Below are 23139 nucleotides of genomic sequence, written 5' to 3'. Positions count from 1 at the left end.
AATCAGCAATGGATGTACATTGACTGACATTTTGACGAGTTCACTTCGGGCCTGAGTAATTTTATCGCCGTGGCTGAGGCAAACAAACATGGTGGCTTTATGTGTTGTCCATGTGTTGACTGTAAGAATGTCGTAAATTACGCTCACTCGAGTACCATTCACGGCCACCTGCTGCGATCCGGTTTCATGCCCCAGTACTATTGTTGGACCAAGCACGGAGAAAGAGGGGTTATGATGAAAGACAATGAAGAAGAAGAGGATGATGACAGCTATCCCATGTTCCCTGAATACGGTGATACTGCAGAGGGGGGTTGTTTTCCATCAGAAGGCAATGAAGACAATGAAGCAGAAGATCAAGAGGCACCAGATGAGTCTACTGATGATGATCTTGGTCGGGCCATTGCTGGTGCAAGGAGAGAATGTGAAACTGAAAAGAAAAGGTTGGCCTTCGACCATATGATAGAGGATCACAACAAATTGTTATACCCAACTTGCGAAGATGACCATAAAAAGCTAGGAGGCACACTGGAATTGTTGCAATGGAAGGCAGAGAACGGTGTCACTGACTCAGGATTTAAAAAGTTGCTGAAAATAATTAAGTAGAAGCTTCCAAGGGGTAACAAATTGCCCGCCAGTACGTACGAAACGAAGAAGTTTGTCTTCCCTCTAGGATTAGATGTGCAAAAGATACATGCATGCATTAATGACTGCATCCTCTATAGCGGTGAGTACGAGAACTTGGATGCATGTCCGGTGTGCATTGCATTGCGGTAGAAGATCAGACGAGATGACCCGGGTGATGTTGAGGGCGAGCGCCCCAGGAAGAGGGTTCTTTCCAAGGTTATGTGGTATGCTCCTATAATACCACGGCTGAAACGCTTGTTCAGAAATAAAGAACACGCTAGGTTGTTGCGATGGCACAAAGAAGACAGTAAGAAAGACGAGATGTTGAGAAACCCTGCTGATGGGTGCCAGTGGAGAAAAATCGATAGAGAGTTCTCGTACTTCGCAGAGGATGCAAGAAACTTAAGGTTTGGTCTAAGTAAAGATGGCATGAATCCTTTTGGAGAGCAGAGCTGCAGTCATAGCACCTGGCATGTGACTCTTTGTATCTATAACCTTCCTCCTTGGTTGCGCATGAAGCACAAGTTCATTATGATGCCAGTGCTCATACAAGGCTCGAAGCAACCCGGCAACGACATTGATGTGTACCTGAAGCCATTAGTCGAAGAACTTCTACAGCTGTGGTCCATAGCAGGTGTATCTGTGTGGGACGAGCACAAGCAGGAGGAATTTGACCTACGAGCGCTGATTTTTGTAACCATCAATGATTGGTCCGCTCTTGGTAACATTTCAGGACAGTCAAACAAGGGATACAATGCATGCATGCACTGTTTAGATGAGCTCGAAGGTGACTATTTGGATAAATGTAAGAAGGTCGTGTACCTGGGGCATCGTCGATTTCTTAGGCATACCCATCCTGTAAGAAAGAAAGACAAGCATTACAACGATGAGGCGGATCACCTGAAGAAGCCTGCCCATCGTAATGGTGCTGATATATTTGGTATGGTCAAGGATCTAGAAGTAATATTTGGAAAGGGTCCTGGCGGACGATCTGTTCTGAATGACGCTGCCGGACACGCGTCCATGTGGAAGAAGAAATCTATATTTTGGGATCTACCCTATTGGAAAGTCTTAGAGGTCCGCTCTTCAATCGATGTGATGCACGTGACGAAGAATCTTTGCGTGAACCTGCTAGGCTTCCTGGCCGTGTACGGGAAGACAAAAGATACACCAGAAGCAGTGGAGGACCAGCAACGTATGAAAGACCCCAAAAAACTGTGTGAGACAGATAAAGGACGTCATTACTCCAGCTATGCTCTTACAAAAGCAGAGAAGGAAATCTTTTTTGAATGTCTGAGCAGTATCAAGGTCCCGTCTTGCTTCTCCTCCAATATAAAGGGAATAATAAATATGGCAGAGAAAAAATTCCAGAACCTGAAGTCACCGAGATCGATCAGAGTGGTAAACCGATTGCTCTCGAGAAGCATGCAAAATTATTTATAAGTCAATGCGGAGTGCTTGTTAGGGACTGCATCCCGATCACCGTTCGAGAATGGCACAAGCCAAAGGAGAGTCTGTTGCGGTCAAAACCCACTGGCGAGCAGCGACGGGCAACACAGTAGAGCCGGGAACAACTTAGGGCTGCGGCTGGCCCTGGTCCCTCCGAGCGACGGCCCGCAAAGCCTCTGGTACACACGTCCGATGCTGATGCAAGGGCGTGCCACCTGACCTATACCTGGTCAGGAAGGTGATGGAGATGCCTCGCTTAGTTTCCTGCATGGCATACACGTAAACATTAAATACGAGCCTCGATCGGCTCTCAGGTTATCCTGCGAATCGGCTCAAGGAGCCGATCCACCCATGATTCGTACGAGGTGCACGAATATATGGTGGTCCTGCTTGATCAAGATAAAGCTAATGCGATCTACGACGATTTAGGGTTTTCACCGCATAATCGGATCATCCTACTCACGATTGGGCCTCGCGGCCACGCACGGTGATCGTAAGCCGATCCTAGACAAGGCCTAAAAACCAACACGAGGTTGATCCCCGGAACATCCTGTCTAGGACTAGCAAACGACACCCTGCGTGCCGCTGGATCCTCCAGCCCTTTGTAAGGCCTAACTATTGCAGATATTAAACTAATCCTTGAAGAACAAGGAGCAACCGTAACGGATCGGATCTACTAAATAATGATCAAGCGGGGTGCCGCCCCCACACCTAAGATAGGTGTGAGGGCGGCTAGATATGCAAGGGTTGCACTACGATAGCATATGATACGAAGAACAATGCTAACCCTAACATATCTAAGATAACTACGTTGCTCGCCATCAAAAAGGCTTCAGTACGAGCAACGCATGAACAACATAAAGCTTGTGCTGCCTAGATCGCAAGATGCGATCTAGGCAGTATGATGCTTACCGGTAGAAACCCTCGAGACGAAGGAGTTGGCGATGCGCCGAGATTGATTTGTGGTTGAACGTTGGTTGTTATTTATTCCATAAACCCTAGATACATATTTATAGTCCAGGGGACTTTCTAACGTGGGAATAATCCCCACCATGCACGAGACAAACTTTACCTAAACGACACGTATCCTACTATGTTACAGATACACGGGCCAACTAGCCCAAACTTTGCATGTAAGGCCGATTCACGTAATTCTTCTGTGTATATAATCTTCAAGTCCATCTTGATCACGGCCCACCTCTGACTCGGTCAAATCCTGGTGATAACACATGCCCCCCTGGTTTTGGTAATGATAATTTCAAAACCACTCTGTTTTTTCTACGAAGGGTCATATCGTGGCAGAGCAGAACCGTTGCAGCATCCTTCATCATGATGCCTTGTCTTCTCAGCTTCTCTGCAAAATTCGATAGCTTTAGCATCACCTCCTCGGAAACTGCAATGGCATTAAATCTCCACCAGGCTTCTCATTATTTATTCGTGCCGATCGATTAGCCCTCTTCATCCCCTTCCTCTGTTCTAGCTATCGGCACCAAAAAACCCTCTTCCCCTGTAGCAATGTCCTCCTCTTCCTCTGTCTCCTCCGGCCTCTCCCTCCAATCCTTCTCCTCGAGCGAGCCGGAGTGGAACTCCGATCATGCGCCAGAGGGTGACCTGCCTCCGACCGATGGGGAAGAGGACCTCAAGTTCCTCATCGAAGGGGAGCTGATAAGCGAAAGTGAAGACGACCTCCATCCGTGGGTGAAACCCACCTCCCCCAACGGGAAGAGGGAAGAAGTAGAGGAAGAAGAAGAAAAAGAGGAGGGCGGCCCCTCCTCCCCCGCTAAGCTTCTGCCAGCAAAGCGATTCCGCGCTTGGGCGGACAGCGAAGACGATGATGACGAGGAGGAAGAGGAGGAGGATGAATCCTCCTCCTCCATCGGGTACCCGCCGACCAAGCGCTTCCGCTCCTGGGCGGACAGCGAGGATGATGATGATGACGAGGAAGACGAAGCTCCGGCCGAGGGCTGGGGCAGCAGCGACGAGGAACTTCCTGGGAGCAGCGCCGACGACATCGACGACGGCGACGATGAGGACAGTGACGACTAGTAGAGTAGGACTAGTAGTAGCGGTGCACTAGGCACTGATACGTCTCCAACGTATCTATAATTTCCGATGTTCCATGCTTGTTTTATGACAATACCAACATGTTTTGTTCACACTTTATATCATTTTCATGCATTTTCCGGAACTAACCTATTAACAAGATGCCACAGTGCCAGTTCCTGTTTTCTGCTGTTTTTGGTTCCAGAAAGGCTGTTCGGGCAATATTCTCGGAATTGGACGAAATCAACGCCAAACCTCCTATTTTTCCCGGAAGCGTCCAGAACACCGAAGAAGAGTCGGAGAGGGGCCAGGGGGCCACCACACCACATGGCGGCGCGGGCCAGGCCTAGGCCGCGCCGACCTAGGGTGTGGCGCCCCCAGGTGCCCCCCTGCGCCGCCTCTTCGCCTATAAAAGCCCTTTCGACCTAAAAACGCAGTACCAATTGACGAAACTCCAGAAAGACTCCAGGGGCGCCGCCGCCATCGCGAAACTCCAATTCGGGGGACAGAACTCTCTGTTCCGGCACCCTGCCGGACGGGGAATTGCCCCCGGAGCCATCTCCACCGCCATCTTCACCGCCATCTTCACCGCCATCGCTGCCCCCATGATGAGGAGGGAGTAATTCACCCCTGAGGCTGAGGGCTTCGCTGTAGCTATGTGGTTCATCTCTCTCCCATGTACCTCAATACAATAATCTCATGAGCTGCTTTACATGATTGAGATTCATATGAGTTTTGTATCACAATTTATCTATGTGCTACTCTAGTGATGTTATTAAAGTAGTTCTATTCCTCCTGCACGTGTGTAAAGGTGACTAGTGTGTGCACCGTGTGGTTCTTGTCGTAGGCTATGATCATGATCTCTTGTAGATTGTGGAGTTAATTATTACTATGATGGTATTGATGTGATCTATTCCTCCAACATATGCATGAAGGCGATAGTGTGCATGCTATGTTAGTACTTGGTTTAGTCTTTTGATCTATCTTACACTATAAGGTTACTAAATATGAACAAATTGTGGAGCTTGTTAACTCCGACATTGAGGGTTCGTGTAATCCTACGCAATGCGTTCATCATCCAACAAAAGTGTAGAGTATGCATTTATCTATTCTGTTATGTGATCAATGTTGAGAGTGTCCACTAGTGAAAGTGTAATCCCTAGGCCTTGTTCCTAAATACTGCTGCGTTACTACTGCTTGTTTACTGTTTCACCGTGTTACTACTGCTGCAATACCACCACCATCAACTACACGCCCGCAAGCTATTTTCTGGCACCGTTGCTACTGCTCATACTTATTCATACCACCTGTATTTCACTATCTCTTCGCCGAACTAGTGCACCTATTTGGTGTGTTGGGGACACAAGAGACTTCTTGCTTTGTGGTTGCAGGGTTGCATGAGAGGGATATCTTTGACCTCTTCCTCCCTGAGTTCGATAAACCTTGGGTGATCCACTTAAGGGAAAACTTGCTGCTGTTCTACAAACCTCTGCTCTTGGAGGCCCAACACTGTCTACAGGAAAGGAGGGGGAACGTAGACATCAAGCTTATTTTCTGGCGCCGTTGCCGGGGAGGAAAGGTAAAAGGTACTCACACTCCGGATCTCGGCTACTAAGCTATTTCCCGCCGTTGTAAGTACTCGAAGCTATTTCCTTTAGATTCTGCAATTGCATCTTTTTGTTTCTTGTTTACACTAGTTAGGCATAATGGAAAACAACAAAAAAATTGGTGAGCTTTTTAGTCTTTTTCCTGATTTAGAATTGTTTGATGCGAAAATTAAAAAACCTATGGAACCTTATTTGCATGCTAGTAGCGATGTTATTAGTATGAATGCAATTACTGCTAATGCTATGAAGAAGTCTAAGCTTGGGGAAGCTAGTTTTTGTGGTCTTTTTAGCTTCCCATCTTTAGGGGAGAAAATTTGTTCTGATAATGCTTTATCTCCCATATGCGATAACTCTAATAATGCTCCTGATATTTTGAATCCACCTGCTGAAAGTATTCCGTATAAAATACCTATGAAAATTATTGAACGTGTTATGGACAATCACTATAAAGGGGATGGAACTGTCCATCCTAGAGATCATTTACTGTTTTTGCACGAATTATGTGGGTTATTCAAGTGTGCAGGTATCTCTATGGATGAAGTGAGGAAGAAGCTATTCTCTGTTTCGCTGTCTGGTAAAGCGGCGCATTGGTATAAATTGTTGGAGAATAGACATTCTCTTGGTTGGGAGGAAATTGCATCTCTCTTTTATTCTAAATTTTATCCTCCGCATGAAGTGCATATTGATAGGAATTATATTTATAACTTTTATCCTCGTGATGGAGAGAGTATTTCTCAAGCGTGGGGGAGATTGAAATCTCTAATGCTCAAATGTCCCATTCATGAGCTCCCCCGTAATGTTATTGTTAACAATTTTTATGCGAGACTTTCAGGACAACACAAGGACTATCTGGATGCCTGTTCGGAGGGATCTTTCACAAGCAAGAAGATTGAAGCTAGGTGGGATCTTCTTGATCGGATTGAGGACAACGCTGAAGGATGGGAGAACGACAAAGGTAAAGAGTCAGGTATAAATTATGATTATGAATGCATTGAAGCTTTTATGGATACCGATAAATTTCGAAATATGAGTGCTACTTATGGTCTTGACTCTCAAGTTGCTGCAAATCTTTATAAAGCCTTTGCTTCTCATTTCGAATTGCCTAAAAATAATTTTGATAAGTATCATGAACCTTTTAAAGAGGCTTGCATGAAGAATGAAATTGTTGTTAATTATTGCAATAAGCATGCTCAAACTCCTAAGAATGCTATTTCCTATAAGCATGTTAATTTTTGTGGAATACATAGACCTTGTGGAATTAATCAAATCAAAGATGAATATTGTATCCATCATGCTAATGAAAAAACTAGAAAGTGGTTTAGGGCTCTAGATGATCTTGGTAAAAAAGTTTGTGCCCTCTATCCTTTTATTTGTGAAGTTTGCCATGAAGTGGGTCATTTTAATTTTCAATGCCCCTCCAGTGATATATTGAACCCAATGAGTGCTGCAAATTTGTATTGTGATGATGAAATTACTCCTAATCAGCATGATGAACTTACTTTATTTTTGGGGTGTGAAGAATTGTCGAGAAAAATCTCTTTGTTACATATGAGTGATCTTGATATTGATGATGTCCTGCATGGGTGTTTTTCTTATTGCATTGATAATAGCCATACAAATACTTACATACAAAATATTTTAGAAGATGACACCTTGCCAAAATATGATAGGACCGCTGTGTGTTTTCAACTAATTAATCAAAAGGAGGGATCCTCCCAAGTTTCTTCTATTGTTTCTGAAAGTAAATCAGGTTATGCGGACAAGCCACCCTTCAAGCCTCTTCCTCCTGAAGAAGGGAACGAGGAGAAGGAAGAGAAGAAGAAGAAGAAGGGAAAGAAGAAGAAGAAGAAGAAGGAGAATAAAAAGAAAGAGGTAACGGCGTATCCCCGCGTGAATGAGATAACGCTAGGTAACCGTAAGTATGTTGCTCCTAATGATTATTGTGATAATGAATCTGAATATGATGATCTTCCTATGCCCTTTACATACATTAGCAATCATGATTTGAATGAGCACACTACTTTTGATATTGCAAATCTACGGGAAATTAATTCTGAAAATGATGACAATGTGCCTCCGATCTTTGATGATTATTATAAAGAATGCTATGATATAGGTTCTAACTATCCTTATGAAACTTGTCATAGTCATGATTGGGTTACCAAAAACAATTCTCTTAATATGCAACTTGTTTACCATGTTCAAATTCTTGATAATAATCTTGCTCCAATTACTATTAATGAGAATAACTCCTCTTATGTCAAATTTAATGATACTTCTATGCATATGAACCATGATAAGAATGTTTTAAGTGATGGGTATATTGTGGATTTCATCAATGATGCTACTGAAAGTTACTATGAGAGAGGGAAATATGGTCGTATGCATCTTAATAATATTAAGTTTCCCCTCTTTATGTTGAGAATCTTGAAGTTACTCGTGTTTTATCCTCTTATGCTTGTCACTTTGTTCTTCATGAGTTCATTTGTGTACAAGATTCCTCTCCATAGGAAGCATGTTAGACTTAAATTTGTTTTGAATTTGCCTCTTGAAGCTCTCTTTTGCTTCAAATACTATTTCCCGCGAATGGATTATTAAAACTGCTGAGCCCATCTTAATGGCTATAAAGAAAGAACTTCTTGGGAGATAACCCATGTGTTATTTTGCTACAGTACTTTGTTTTATATTTGTGTCTTGGAAGTTGTTTACTACTGTAGCAACCTCTCCTTATCTTAGTTTTGTGTTTTGTTGTGCCAAGTAAAGTCTTTGATAGTAAAGTAAGTACTAGATTTGGATTACTGCGCAGTTCCAGATTTCTTTGCTGTCACGAATCTGGGTCTACCTCCCTGTAGGTAGCTCAGAAAATTAAGCCAATTTACGTGCATGATCCTCAGATATGTACGCAACTTTCATTCAATTTGAGCATTTTCATTTGAGCAAGTCTGGTGCCATTTTAAAATTCGTCAATACGAACTGTTCTGTTTTGACAGATTCTGCCTTTTATTTCGCATTGCCTCTTTTGCTATGTTGGATGAATTTCTTTGATCCACTAATGTCCAGTAGCATTATGCAATGTCCAGAAGTGTTAGGAATGATTGTGTCACCTCTGAATATGTTAATTTTTATTGTGCACTAACCCTCTAATGAGTTGTTTCGAGTTTGGTGTGGAGGAAGTTTTCAAGGGTCAAGAGAGGAGGATGATATACTATGATCAAGAAGAGTGAAAGCTCTAAGCTTGGGGATGCCCCGGTGGTTCACCCCTGCATATATCAAGAAGACTCAAGCGTCTAAGCTTGGGGAGGCCCAAGGCATCCCCTTCTTCATCGACAACATTATCAGGTTCCTCCCCTGAAACTATATTTTTATTCCATCACATCTTATGTGCTTTTTCTTGGAGCGTCGGTTTGTTTTTGTTTTTTGTTTTGTTTGAATAAAATGGATCCTAGCATTCACTTTATGGGAGAGAGACACGCTCCGCTGTAGCATATGGACAAGTATGTCCTTGGTTTCTACTCATAGTATTCATGGCGAAGTTTCTCCTTCGTTAAATTGTTATATGGTTGGAATTGGAAAATGATACATGTAGTAATTGCTATAAATGTCTTGGGTAATGTGATACTTGGCAATTGTTGTGCTCATGATTAAGCTCTTGCATCATATGCTTTGCACCCATTAATGAAGAAATACATAGAGCATGCTAAAATTTTGTTTGCATATTTGGTTTCTCTAAGGTCTAGATAATTTCTAGTATTGAGTTTGAACAACAAGGAAGACGGTGTAGAGTCTTATAATGTTTTCAATATGTCTTTTATGTGAGTTTTGCTGCACCGGTTCATCCTTGTGTTTGTTTCAAATAAGCCTTGCTAGCCTAAACCTTGTATCGAGAGGGAATACTTCTCATGCATCCAAAATACTTGAGCCAACCACTATGCCATTTGTGTCCACCATACCTACCTACTACATGGTATTTTCCGCCATTCCAAAGTAAATTGCTTGAGTGCTACCTTTAAAATTCCATCATTCACCTTTGCAATATATAGCTCATGGGACAGATAGCTTTAAACTATTGTGGTATTGAATATGTAATTATGCACTTTATCTCTTATTAAGTTGCTTGTTGTGCGATAACCATGTTTACTGGGGACGCCATCAACTACTCTTTGTTGAATTTCATGTGAGTTGCTATGCATGTTCGTCTTGTCTGAAGTAAGAGAGATCTACCACCATAGGGTTAAGCATGCATATGTTAGAGAAGAACATTGGGCCGCTAACTAAAGCCATGTTCCATGGTGGAAGTTTCAGTTTTGGACAACAATCCTCAAATCTCAAATGAGAAAATTATTAATTGTTGTTATATGCTTATGCATAAAAGAGGAGTCCATTATCTGTTGTCTATGTTGTCCCGGTATGGATGTCTAAGTTGAAGAATAATCAATAGCGAGAAATCCAATGCGAGCTTTCTCCTTAGACCTTTGTACAGGCGGCATAGAGGTACCCCTTTGTGACACTTGGTAAAAACAATGCATTGTGATGATCCGGTAGTCCAAGCTAATTAGGACAAGGTGCGGGCACTATTAGTATACTATGCATGAGGCTTGCAACTTGTAAGATATAATTTACATGATACATATGCTTTATTACTACCGTTGACAAAATTGTTTCATGTTTTCAAAATAAAAGCTCTAGCACAAATATAGCAATCGATGCTTTCCTCTTTGAAGGACCATTCTTTTACTTTTATTGTTGAGTCAGTTCACCTATCTTTCTCCACCTCAAGAAGCAAACATTTGTGTGAACTGTGCATTGATTCTTATATACTTGCTTATTGCATTTATTATATTGCTTTGCATTGACAACTATCCATGAGATATACATGTTACAAGTTGAAAGCAACCGCTGAAACTTAATCTTCCATTGTGTTGCTTCAATGTCTCTACTATGAATTTATTGCTTTATGAGTAACTCTTATGCAAGACTTATTGATGCTTGTCTCGAAAGTACTATTCATGAAAAGTCTTTGCTATATGATTCACTTGTTTACTCATTGCATTTACATTGTTTCGAATCGCTGCATTCATCTCATATGCTTTACAATGGTATGATTAAGATTATGTTGGTAGCATGTCACCTCAGAAATTATCTTTTATCGTTTACCTACTCGAGGACGAGTAGGAACTAATCTTGGGGATGCTGATACGTCTCCAACGTATCTATAATTTCCGATGTTCCATGCTTGTTTTATGACAATACCAACATGTTTTGTTCACACTTTATATCATTTTCATGCATTTTCCGGAACTAACCTATTAACAAGATGCCACAGTGCCAGTTCTGTTTTCTGCTGTTTTTGGTTCCAGAAAGGCTGTTCGGGCAATATTCTCGGAATTGGACGAAATCAACGCCAAACCTCCTATTTTTCCCGGAAGCGTCCAGAACACCGAAGAAGAGTCGGAGAGGGGCCAGGGGGCCACCACACCACATGGCAGCGCGGGCCAGGCCTAGGCCGCGCCGGCCTAGGGTGTGGCGCCCCCAGTGCCCCCTGCGCCGCCTCTTCGCCTATAAAAGCCCTTTTCGACCTAAAAACGCAGTACCAATTGACGAAACTCCGTAAAGACTCCAGGGGCGCCGCCGCCATCGCGAAACTCCAATTCGGGGGACAGAACTCTCTGTTCCGGCACCCTGCTGGACGGGGAATTGCCCCCGGAGCCATCTCCACCGCCGTCTTCACCGCCATCTTCACCGCCATCGCTGCCCCCATGATGAGGAGGGAGTAATTCACCCCTGAGGCTGAGGGCTTCGCTGTAGCTATGTGGTTCATCTCTCTCCCATGTACCTCAATACAATAATCTCATGAGCTGCTTTACATGATTGAGATTCATATGAGTTTTGTATCACAATTTATCTATGTGCTACTCTAGTGATGTTATTAAAGTAGTTCTATTCCTCCTGCACGTGTGTAAAGGTGACTAGTGTGTGCACCGTGTGGTTCTTGTCGTAGGCTATGATCATGATCTCTTGTAGATTGTGGAGTTAATTATTACTATGATGGTATTGATGTGATCTATTCCTCCAACATATGCATGAAGGCGATAGTGTGCATGCTATGTTAGTACTTGGTTTAGTCTTTTGATCTATCTTACACTATAAGGTTACTAAATATGAACAAATTGTGGAGCTTGTTAACTCCGGCATTGAGGGTTCGTGTAATCCTACGCAATGCGTTCATCATCCAACAAAAGTGTAGAGTATGCATTTATCTATTCTGTTATGTGATCAATGTTGAGAGTGTCCACTAGTGAAAGTGTAATCCCTAGGCCTTGTTCCTAAATACTGCTGCGTTACTACTGCTTGTTTACTGTTTCACCGTGTTACTACTGCTGCAATACCACCACCATCAACTACACGCCCGCAAGCTATTTTCTGGCACCGTTGCTACTGCTCATACTTATTCATACCACCTGTATTTCACTATCTCTTCGCCGAACTAGTGCACCTATTTGGTGTGTTGGGGACACAAGAGACTTCTTGCTTTGTGGTTGCAGGGTTGCATGAGAGGGATATCTTTGACCTCTTCCTCCCTGAGTTCGATAAACCTTGGGTGATCCACTTAAGGGAAAACTTGCTGCTGTTCTACAAACCTCTGCTCTTGGAGGCCCAACACTGTCTACAGGAAAGGAGGGGGAACGTAGACATCAGGCACCAGATCCCTCTTTTGAGAGCCATCGGCTCTTTCTTGTAAAGCTGCTCTTTTGAATTGATGGAAATTGTTCTTTCAATCATCTTTCAATTAATCCAATTTCAATCCTTCCGCTTGCCACATCAAGACCGATAGCAACATATCGGATTCTTTTTCCTTTAGACGCCCATGAAGCCGGACTCAAATATCGATTGGGCCGTCAGCCAAGTACTTCTCAAATCCAGACTGCGATTTGATACCTGACCATAGATTTTCGCAATCCCATAGCCGATGACTATTCATCGGCTATTTTGAGAATCCAGTCTCTTTCCTTCTCTTGCAGTAGCAGGACGGTCCAAAACCTGTAAAAGCCGACGGCCTCCTTCTCCGTAGCTTTAGCAGTCTTCTTCTGCAACACCTCACTGCTTTCAGAGAAGATCACGATGCAGGGTCAACCGATGCAACTCCAGTCGGCTCCAAGACAGAGCATCTACCAAGTTAGCTGCCCCCCGAGCCTTAATCAAGGCGAGAATACCGGCGAGGATGCACAGGTTAAACAAGAAGGCTTTGACCTTAGGTAATCTGGTAATCCGAGATAGCCACCATAAAGAGTCAACCAAACTTGTCCTCATTGATCAGCTTTCTTCCACTGAACGCCGATGTCGTAGATGAAACACCAACAGCTTAACTGACGAAAAGGGTTGTCAGCTCATTCAGCCGAGGCTGCTTCTCATTGTACATTCCCTCCAAGGAAACAGAAGTTCCTGAGGCCGCACCGAAAACCATCTTGGCGAAAATGTGAGCCCTGAGCACATAGCCGGTAGGTCTTGGTCTTGTATAACTGTACTAGAGTCGATGACTGCGCATCAGCTGTATATCATGATGCTAAAAAAAATTTTTACTGGCCGATTTTTCTAATCGGCCCCCAATATTTCAGTGCTCATGTGTTCATCTGCACATGTTCCTCTGATTAGGTGCCCCCCGAGCCGAAGCTGACAGGTAACTGCAGATATCGGCTCTGTAGTCTAGCCCAGGCACCGCATTCGCACGTCGGTTTTGGTAGGACTAATGTTGATTTTCCCTGGCTCATCAACCGACGTAAACCGCCGCCCAGTAGATCGACGTTGCATGTAAGCGGAACATATGGTGAAGATGATTTTGGCCGATTGCTGGAATCGGCCTCCATATTGATTGAAGCGCTCAATGAAGGTTTCGTAACGTTCCTTCATAGATAATTTGGGCCGATCCAAAGGATCGGCCTCGCCACGTTTCTCATCGGTTTGTCCTTGCTACTCGGTCAGGCCGGTGGACAAGACCATCCCAACCTCATCCTTTGTCATGTCGATGCGCTCGCTATCGTCCACCTTGAGTGCATCGTGTAATCTTGGAGCACTAAGCTCCGTCGGAAGGACGAGCACCATGTTTGTGCCAGCCGATGCATCATCATCGGCTTTCCTTTGCTTGGGGCGCCACTCCATTTTCCGTGGACGACCCTCTTCATCCAGGGTTCGCTGAACTTTCGCAGCCAGATCAGGTCGCGCCTTCCTTAGCGTATGCAGGTATAACCTTTCGGCTTCCTCCAAGCCACGCAATCGCTGAACCCTGCGCTTTTGGGAACGGCTGAGCCCGTCAGGGCACCACCTTGGCCGGTGGTACCTGTCTTCTTCTTCTTCTCCCTCGTCTTCTGAATCCTCGAGATCTTCCAAACGAGGGGACTCAGCGCGTTTGCTTTGTGTTGGGAGAGGCCCTAGACGTTTGAACACCGACACGTTGGCTGCCTCCTCCTTCTTCTGGTTGCATTCTGGGCAATTGCCGATTGTAGGCAATCGGCTCATTCCTGAATCCCAGCAGTGTCTGAAGAAGGGGCAGTCCCAATGCCTATCCTCGTCGCCTTGCTCCCTTGTCTTTTCCTTGGCACGGCGCTCGCACTCCTCCTCATCGCGATCATGCCGACGATGTCTTCTGGCTTCTCTAGCCAGACGATCTCTTTCATCATCATCGCTGGATCGTCGGCGTTGGTCATACTGACTCACATACTTGTTGAGGAGGTGATCAGAGAGGGGTCGCTGATATCTTACGTTCTTCACTTCTCCCTCTATGACGTAGCGCTTGCCATCATGACGGAGCCGATCGCGTGGAGCGGCCTCCTCTGTGTCCTTGCTACGAGAGCAGCTGCCCTCGTCTCCATCCTTGCCAGAGTGGTGCCCAGGTCCTACCATGTTGATACTGAACGAGGATCCTGGCTGGCAACCTTCAGGGTAAGTGCATTCCACCAAGTTAACGGCGGGGAAGGGGTGAGTGTCGACCTTCATGGCGTACTGGTTGAAAATCAGACGTCCTTGTTCTATCGCCATTTGTATCTGCTGACGCCACACCCTGCAGTCGTTGGTGGCATGGGAGACCGAGTTATGCCATTTGCAGTATGGCTTTCCGTTCAGCTCCTGTACCGTGGGGATTTTGAGGCCTTCGGGTATCTTCAACTGCTTCTCCTTGAGTAAGAGGTCGAAGATTTGCTCAGTTTTGGTCACGTCAAAATCAAACCCCCTGGGCGGGCCTGGTGGCTTTACCCATTTGCAGGACACGGGGGTTGCCCCCCGAGTCCATTCAGCCACTGCTACCTCTTGATCTCCCGCAGAAACTCCGTCTTCATCTGCCTCGACCAGGACCACTTGGCGCTTGAATTTGTCCTGGTACAAGTCCGGGTGGCGCTGTTCATATGCCGACAGTTTTTGAACCATGTGCGCCAGTGAAGGGTAGTCTGCTTGAGAGGCCATGTCCTTGATTTGTGATGCAAGGCCCACCACTGCCAACTCGACTGCTTCCTTTTCAGTCACACGAACCGAATAACATCGGTTCCTAAGATTTCTGAAGCGCTGGATGTATTCTGCCACAGTTTCTCCACACTTCTGACGTATTTGTGCTAGATCGGCAAGGCCAGACTCGGAAGCTTCTGAGTGGTACTGTATATGGAACTGTTCTTCCAACTGCTTCCAAGTCCGGATCGAGTCTGGTGGCAACGAGGTGTACCACCCGAAAGCCGATCCCGTGAGGGACTGTGAGAAGAACCTCACGCGTAGTGGATCCGACACTGAGGCCGTTCCTAGTTGTGCCAAATATCGGCTCACATGCTCGATGGAGCTGGAACCATCTGATCCACTGAACTTGGAGAAGTCAGGGAGCCGATACTTGGATGGTAGCGGGACCAATTCGTACTCGTCGGGGTACGGATTGGAATAGCCGATTGTCCTCCTTTTCGGCACCATGCCGAACTGGTCTCTCAGGATCGTACTGATCTGATCCGCGGTGCTGGCTGCAGGAGTCGAACTCTGAAGATTCGTCGGGGTGGCGTACTTAGCCAGCCATGCTTGCTTTTCCAGCTCTGAGCCAACTGCAGGAGCTGTGCACTGGAGGTTCGTCGGGGTGGCATATTTAGCTAGCCACGTTTGCTTCTCAAGATCTGTCGCTGATGCTCCTCCTGTTTTCCCAGAAGTCCCTGATGTTGCGGCCTGGTTTGTGAGCGCCCAGCTACCGCAGTCTGGCACATATGTGCACATGTACCCGTGAGGGATCTCCTTAGGCGCCTCCTGCAAGAACTGGCAATCACTAGGGTCACCACCGATCTTGTAGACGACGAATGCCGGTGAATTCGGCACTTCTGGTGCTGCCAACGCAAATGGCAACGGTGGACGGGACTGGAGTGGCATCTCTCCTTGGTGTGTCCCGAGAGCTGGTCCTGACGGCGAGTACTGATGCCTCATGATCTCCTGGATCACCCGAAGAGCGACACGCTCCAAGGTGTTCACCAGGTTCTCAGAGTGGCGGTGTAGCGAGTGAGCCACCATGTAGTTGATCTCCTGCCGCAGGGACCTGGTGCGTTCTTCTGACGGGGCAGAGAGGTCTATCCCATCGAGTGCACCGTTAGGCGAGAACCCCTTCCACCTGATGCCATGTGAACGGGTTCTGTGAAAAGAGCCGATGAGATCGGCCTCGAGGATCGCTTTGACCTCGTCATACTTCTTCTTGAGCTCGTCGGTCAGATCCTCGTACGTGACTGGCGTGCCGTCCGCCATCTCAGATGTAGATGGCGATGTGGTTGATGTCGAAGCTTGTCCCACCGGGCGTGCCAGAATGTGTTGCGGTCAAAACCCACCGGCGAGCAGCGACGGGCAACACAGTAGAGCCGGGAACAACTTAGGGCTGCGGCTGGCCCTGGTCCCTCCGAGCGACGGCCCGCAAAGCCTCTGGTACACACGTCCGATGCTGATGCAAGGGCGTGCCACCTGACCTATACCTGGTCAGGAAGGTGATGGAGATGCCTCGCTTAGTTTCCTGCATGGCATACACGTAAACATTAAATACGAGCCTCGATCGGCTCTCAGGTTATCCTGTGAATCGGCTCAAGGAGCCGATCCACCCATGATTCGTACGAGGTGCACGAATATATGGTGGTCCTGCTTGATCAAGATAAAGCTAATGCGATCTACGACGATTTAGGGTTTTCACCGCATAATCGGATCATCCTACTCATGATTGGGCCTCGCGGCCACGCACGGTGATCGTAAGCCGATCCTAGACAAGGCCTAAAACCAACACGAGGTTGATCCCCGGAACATCCTGTCTAGGACTAGCAAACGACACCCTGCGTGCCGCTGGATCCTCCAGCCCTTTGTAAGGCCTAACTATTGCAGATATTAAACTAATCCTTGAAGAACAAGGAGCAACCGTAACGGATCGGATCTACTAAATAATGATCAAGCGGGGTGCCGCCCCCACACCTAAGATAGGTGTGAGGGCGGCTAGATATGCAAGGGTTGCACTATGATAGCATATGATACGAAGAACAATGCTAACCCTAACATATCTAAGATAACTACGTTGCTCGCCATCAAAAAGGCTTCAGTACGAGCAACGCATGAACAACATAAAGCTTGTGCTGCCTAGATCGTAAGATGCGATCTAGGCAGCATGATGCTTACCGGTAGAAACCCTCGAGACGAAGGAGTTGGCGATGCGCCGAGATTGATTTGTGGTTGAACGTTGGTTGTTGTTTATTCCATAAACCCTAGATACATATTTATAGTCCAGGGGACTTTCTAACGTGGGAATAATCCCCACCGTGCACGAGACAAACTTTACCTAAACGACACGTATCCTACTATGTTACAGATACACGGGCCAACTAGCCCAAACTTTGCATGTAAGGCCGATTCACGTAATTCTTCTGTGTATATAATCTTCAAGTCCATCTTGATCACGGCCCACCTCTGACTCGGTCAAATCTTGGTGATAACAGAGTCTGATGAAGCAGCTGCAGGTCATTATATCGATGATGTAGCCAACCGCAGCCTTTTGACCAAGCTCATGGCACATTTCAACCTACCTCCAGAGGAGGATGCCGATAAAAAGGCAAAGATGGAGGAGGCAGTCCATGACTTTGCTTTGAATAAGATGGCCGAACAATTCAATCACCACAAGAAAAGATTGCACAACCTTATCAAGAAAAAGAAGACTCCAGACTTCAATGCAGGGTATGAGAAGGTAAAAGATCACTAGGAAAAATTCGTGAAGGACAGCACGGAGTCAGAAGAATTTAAGAAAAGGTCGGCAACAAATAAGGTAAATGCTGCGTTGAAGAAATATCACCAAATTATGGGTCCAGGTGGCTACAGGGCTAACCGGCCTAAGTGGCAGGCAGCTAAGGCGGAACTGGTCAACAAAGGGATCCGATTAGGGACACACGGCTGGACCAAACGGTCGAAGGAGTGGTTCTACAGGATTGGTGGAAGGTTGCACCCAGAAACAGGTAAGTGTATCTAAAACAAAGAACATCTGAAGCACCCCATTCAAGCCCTTGAACAAGCACATAGGGATGTGGATGAGGGGAGGTTCCACCCCGAAAGAGAGAACGACGAGCTAACACGCGCCCTTGGGAACAAAGAACACGGCGGACGAACACGAGGCACAGAAGGCTCCGCTCCGTGGAAGTATGGTTTTCCTCCGAAAAGGAAGAGATTTCCTGATAAAAGCCATGCGAGGAGAAAGGCAAGGGAAATAGACCGCATAGCGTCCTTAGAGAATTCTATGAGCGCCCTTCAAGCCACCATTGCCCAAGTAACCCAAGTACTTACATCCTAGATGGCTGATGGGCAGCATGTAGATGTTGCATTGCTCGATGTTATCGTCCCGCTACAATCTCAACACAGGAAAAGCAGCGTGGCTTCCACTCATCAGGATTTTGATGATGAACAGGTGATCGAGCATCCTCGCTAACCCCCCTCCCCCCCCCCCATGGATGATCTCACTGAGAGCCGCGTCCTTGTGAGCTGCATGTTTAATGTTTCAACCTATCCTTCAAGGCGGCGATCGGCAATCTCTTACCTACAAGAACTTACCATTGCCGTCCGGTCCAAGACGGCTATGATGTTGTGATGGTGGATGAAGTGATGGTAGATTATGAGCAGTTGATCCTTGAGCAACCTGCAGGTGAAGATGGGGAAATCAAAGAACTGAGAGAAGCCCTTAGAACCACCGTTCAATGGCGGAAGGAGAACATTGTGTTTCCAGGTTCGAAGCCAAGCAGGCCAACTTCATCTCGTTAGGCCATAGCCCGAACTGGAGAACACCATCGGGAGTTCATATACGATGTTAGGCATATGAGATAGATATAGTAAAAAGGTCCAACTCTATATATATTGTAAACATGCATTACTTGTACTGTATTTCATGACGACATCTATATATACATGATGATGTTTGTGGTTTCTTGAATGATGTATGCATTGCAGAATTGAATGAATAATATAAAACCCTGAAACTCTGTCACGGCAGAGAAACGCTGCTCCACCGTAAACCTCTGCCGCGGCAGAGAAACGGCAATTTTCTCTGCCGCGGCAGAGACCCTCCAGTCCCGGTTCGTATCTCAAACCGGGACCAAAGGTCCTCCACCACGAGCCCCCTGGCCGCACCACGTGGCGGGGCCTTTGGTCCCGGTGCACATTTGAACCGGACCCTTTAGTCCCGCCTGTTTGGTCCCGGTTCGAAAATCGGGACTGAGCCCAAATGGATCGGGATTGAAGCCCCGTTTTCCGCTAGTGCTAGTAGCAGTTTCTTACAGCATGTAGGTCTTCATATAACTATTTTGATTCCATAAATATTGAAAATTTAAGTGTATATATAACATTAAAAATACAATGAAAGTTTGTTCCATGTATTTTAAACATTTCTTCCCTTGGCATCATACATTTATCAAGATCTTGACCCTGTTCTCGTGATAGGCTGATACTGTATAATTTGTTGCTCTGCATTAAAAAAATCAAATGGAAGTGTGGTTTAACTTCTACTACATGTCATATATTCCATGTCTACCAAATTGATAATGATGTGGTGTGCATGCTACAGGCTGTGGTACTCCTCTCAAGTTATGCGGGAGAGGCCTGCGGTTTGAATCCGATGAGCAGGCTGCTAGCTCAACACGTCTAACACGTAGTGCCAAAACGGATTGTAGGCATTACAGTGAAGCGGCGTTTCTCCGCCTAGTATATATAATCTCTAAGCAGAACTAACAGTGTAAAGTATAGTGTGCATGCATGCATGTGTGCGTTTATGCCCGAAGCTTGAAAGCTATAGGTGCGAAAATGCCAAAGCTGCTGGTCCATCGCCCACATGTATGGTTTTGTCGTTAGATCCGTAGCCTCGGTGTAGAACAGGTACAGTTTTGGATTTGGTATGCACACGGTTTATAGCTTTACGCATTTAGCAATTATACCATCGTGTCTATATATTATAGGTATGATGATGAAAAGGACATGATGGTTTAACTAGAATAAAGTACAAATAATAGAAAATCTAAAAAAGTAAAAAAAATCCAATTGTTTATTTGATAGAAAGAAAATTTATGGCCATTAGATCAGATTTAAGGTGAACAATTACCCACCATTGAAACTACAACAGGACTAATCGATGACGTGGCCGTCGTCCTCGCATCGTGAAAAAAGGAGTATATAGCATAGAACTACTACTTTTCGCGCAAAATTTTGAAAAACTACGAGTTTACGTTTCAGTCGCAAAAAACTACCACAATTCGTTCCAGTTCCAAATAGCACTGATTCGAAACTGATTGCGAATTGACACGATTTCTGACAAAAATGGCCCACTGTCAGCGGTGACGTGGCAAACATTATCTCAGCTAAAGTGGGTCCCACGTTTCAGCACAATTTAGAAAATCAAAACAAATAAATAAAAAGGGGAAAATGAAATTGCAAATTAAAAAACTGGATCCTGCAACCCCCACCGCCGCTGCACCCAACTCATCCCTACCACCGCCGGTCGTCGCTGCAGCCAACCGCCGGCGCCGGCGGGTGTTCCTCTCCTCCGACGCGGCCCATCACCGGCGGGCCCAGCCTCCACCGTCGCAGCTCCTCACCTGGCGTGTTCCTCCACCGGCGAGCCTCACCAGGGCCAGTGTGGGCGTGCTCTGGCGCGTGTGGGGAGCTTGGCGGCTAGGCGCTCAGCCATGGCGCCCGCCAGAGAGAGGGGAGGGGAGGGCGGGGAAGGACACGTGACGGGAGGTCTCGCCGGCGAGGGGAGGGGAGGGCGGATGGAGGTCGCGGCGGCATGCACGGCCTTGTGGCACGACGGGCACGCCCTAGCGGCACGACAGACACGGCGCGGCCGGCGAGCACGGCGGTTGTGCGACGGGCATGTCGAGCACAACACGGCGGAAACGGGCGGCGCCGCAGTCCACGGTGCGTCCAGCAGCTCCGACCATGGGGCAGTGGCGGGCGCGACGGGTAGGGCATGGCACATGTGCGCGGCGGCGGCGCGGCTGGCGTCGGTGCGTGGCGGTGGCCAAGTCGAGGGAGCAGGCGAGGACTGGATGATTCCACGCTGGCGAGGACTGGCTTGGCAGCCGCCGCACGCCTGCGAGCCCTGGTCGTCGCCGCACTGGTCCCTGACGGCCGCGTCCCGCTCCACTCAGCCCGTGGCATGGCACCGGCGAGCAAGAGGGGCGGCGCGCGTGCAGGCGAGCTCTGGGTGGCGTGTGTGCATGCGAAATTCAGACGGTGCGGCCACGGCGAGTTCCAACGCCGGCGCAGCAACCTCCAGGCGGCCTCTAGCAGGGGCCGGCGTGAAGACATCCAGGGCGGCGCGGTCGTGGACTGGCAAGAGCCAGCGCAGCGAGCACGGGTCTGGCTGGATGAAGATCAACGGGCTTTTTCCATTTTTAAATATATCCTTTTTAGTTTTCCATTTTTAAAATTATGCTGATACGTGAGATCCAGTTCAGCTGAGATAATTTTTGCCACGTCACCGCTAACAGTGGGCCATTCTTATCATAAGCGCTATTAATTCAAGCTCAATTCGCAATCAGTGCTATTTGGAACAAGTGGAACGAATTGTGGTAGTTTTTTCAATTGAAACGTAAACTCGTAGTTTTTCAGAATTTTGCGCGTAAAGTACTAGTTCGTTCTATGCTATATACTCTGAAAAGAAATGAGGTGATAAGCATGAAATCACGCGTCCCTATGCGCGCTCCTCAGATTGATTCCTGACGCACGAGGACAGGGCAGAGAGCCCCTCGTACTGTTATCTAGCATGTGTGTTGCTGCTGTTTGAGAATATAATAGATTGAGAAAATCGTGTCCTCCTCTCATGGATTCCTTCCTGTTGTACCAGGACAAAGCAGAGAAGTCGAGAAGCCGCATCTTCCCCTGTTGTCGTTGCTACTATCTGCGAATATAATACTAGATCGAGAAAGTCGTGCCTCCATAAGGGCCCTCCTCTTGTTGATTCCTGTCGCACGAGGACAAGTCAGAGAATGCTCATCTTCTCCAGTTGTCGTTGGCCTCTCATGTGTGTTGCTATTGTATGGAAAGACTATATAGGCTGAGAAGCACGTGGCTTATGGGTGCCACACACACCCCTATAGATCCGCCACCTAGATTTGCTTTGAGATGGTCCTTAGTAGTAGTAGGTAGGAAAATATATATCGACCCGGACATCTATTCAGAATACAAGGTTATACGAAATCATCTACCTCTACACAAAGCTGTAGGGCCGGCCCCGCGTGGTTTTACAGCCTGCTCACGAAATGCATGTGCGCTACTACTCCAATCCACTACAGGAATGCGAGGATATGCCGACGGCCAGCTGCCCTCGGCGTAGCCACGCCTGGCCCTCGGCGTAGGCTACGCCGACGGCAGCCCTCGGCGTACCTCGTCGGCGTCCAGCTCCCTCGGCGTACGCAGCCACGTCGTCGGCGTACGGCTGGCCCTCGGCGTACGCGCCATACGCCGACGGCCAAGTCCACCCCTCGGCGTACGTGCCCTCGGCGACCATGTACCGTCGCACCGTCGCCGTTAACGGAGGGCCGGAGACGCCGACGGCCTCGCCCTCGGCACAGGGCTGGGCTCCTGCGAGAGAAGAGGCGGCGTGGCTCGACCTGGCGCTGCCAGCTGGGGGTCTACGCCGAGGGCAACCCCCTCGGCATATGCATGGGGCATGCAGCTACGTGGCGCGTTCGTGGGGCGGCCAGGCGCAAGGGCTACGCCGAGGGTATTGCCCTCGGCATAGACCTGACCATATGGTCTATGCCAGGGTCTATGCCGACGGCATTGCCCTCGGCGTAGGCCCTGCCTTATTTTTTTTTCCTGTTTTTTTGCTGTTTCAGCCAAAATCCTGTTCCAATTCAATTGCAATGCAGTTCAGCAGGTCCAATTCATCCAAATTCATCCAAATCGA

At 47.0% G+C, this 23139-nt stretch overlaps 1 protein-coding gene across 1 annotated transcript; it reads left to right on the top strand.

Annotated features, from left to right (window-relative positions):
* The first annotated feature begins 843 nt into the window (after positions 1-843).
* On the top strand, positions 844-18998 carry LOC139833791 (uncharacterized). Its single transcript, XM_071824138.1, has 3 exons — positions 844-1843; positions 18059-18202; positions 18883-18998. The coding sequence occupies exons 1-3, from the start codon at positions 844-846 to the stop codon at positions 18996-18998; spliced, it is 1260 nt and encodes a 419-aa protein (XP_071680239.1).
* Positions 18999-23139: the final 4141 nt, after the last annotated feature.

The sequence above is a fragment of the Lolium perenne genome, chromosome 7 (assembly GCF_019359855.2).
Source record: "Lolium perenne isolate Kyuss_39 chromosome 7, Kyuss_2.0, whole genome shotgun sequence".
In the NCBI taxonomy this organism is placed as follows: Eukaryota; Viridiplantae; Streptophyta; class Magnoliopsida; order Poales; family Poaceae; genus Lolium; species Lolium perenne.
Note: the sequence above shows the minus strand (reverse complement) of the source record. Positions and strands in the feature narration are given on the sequence as shown.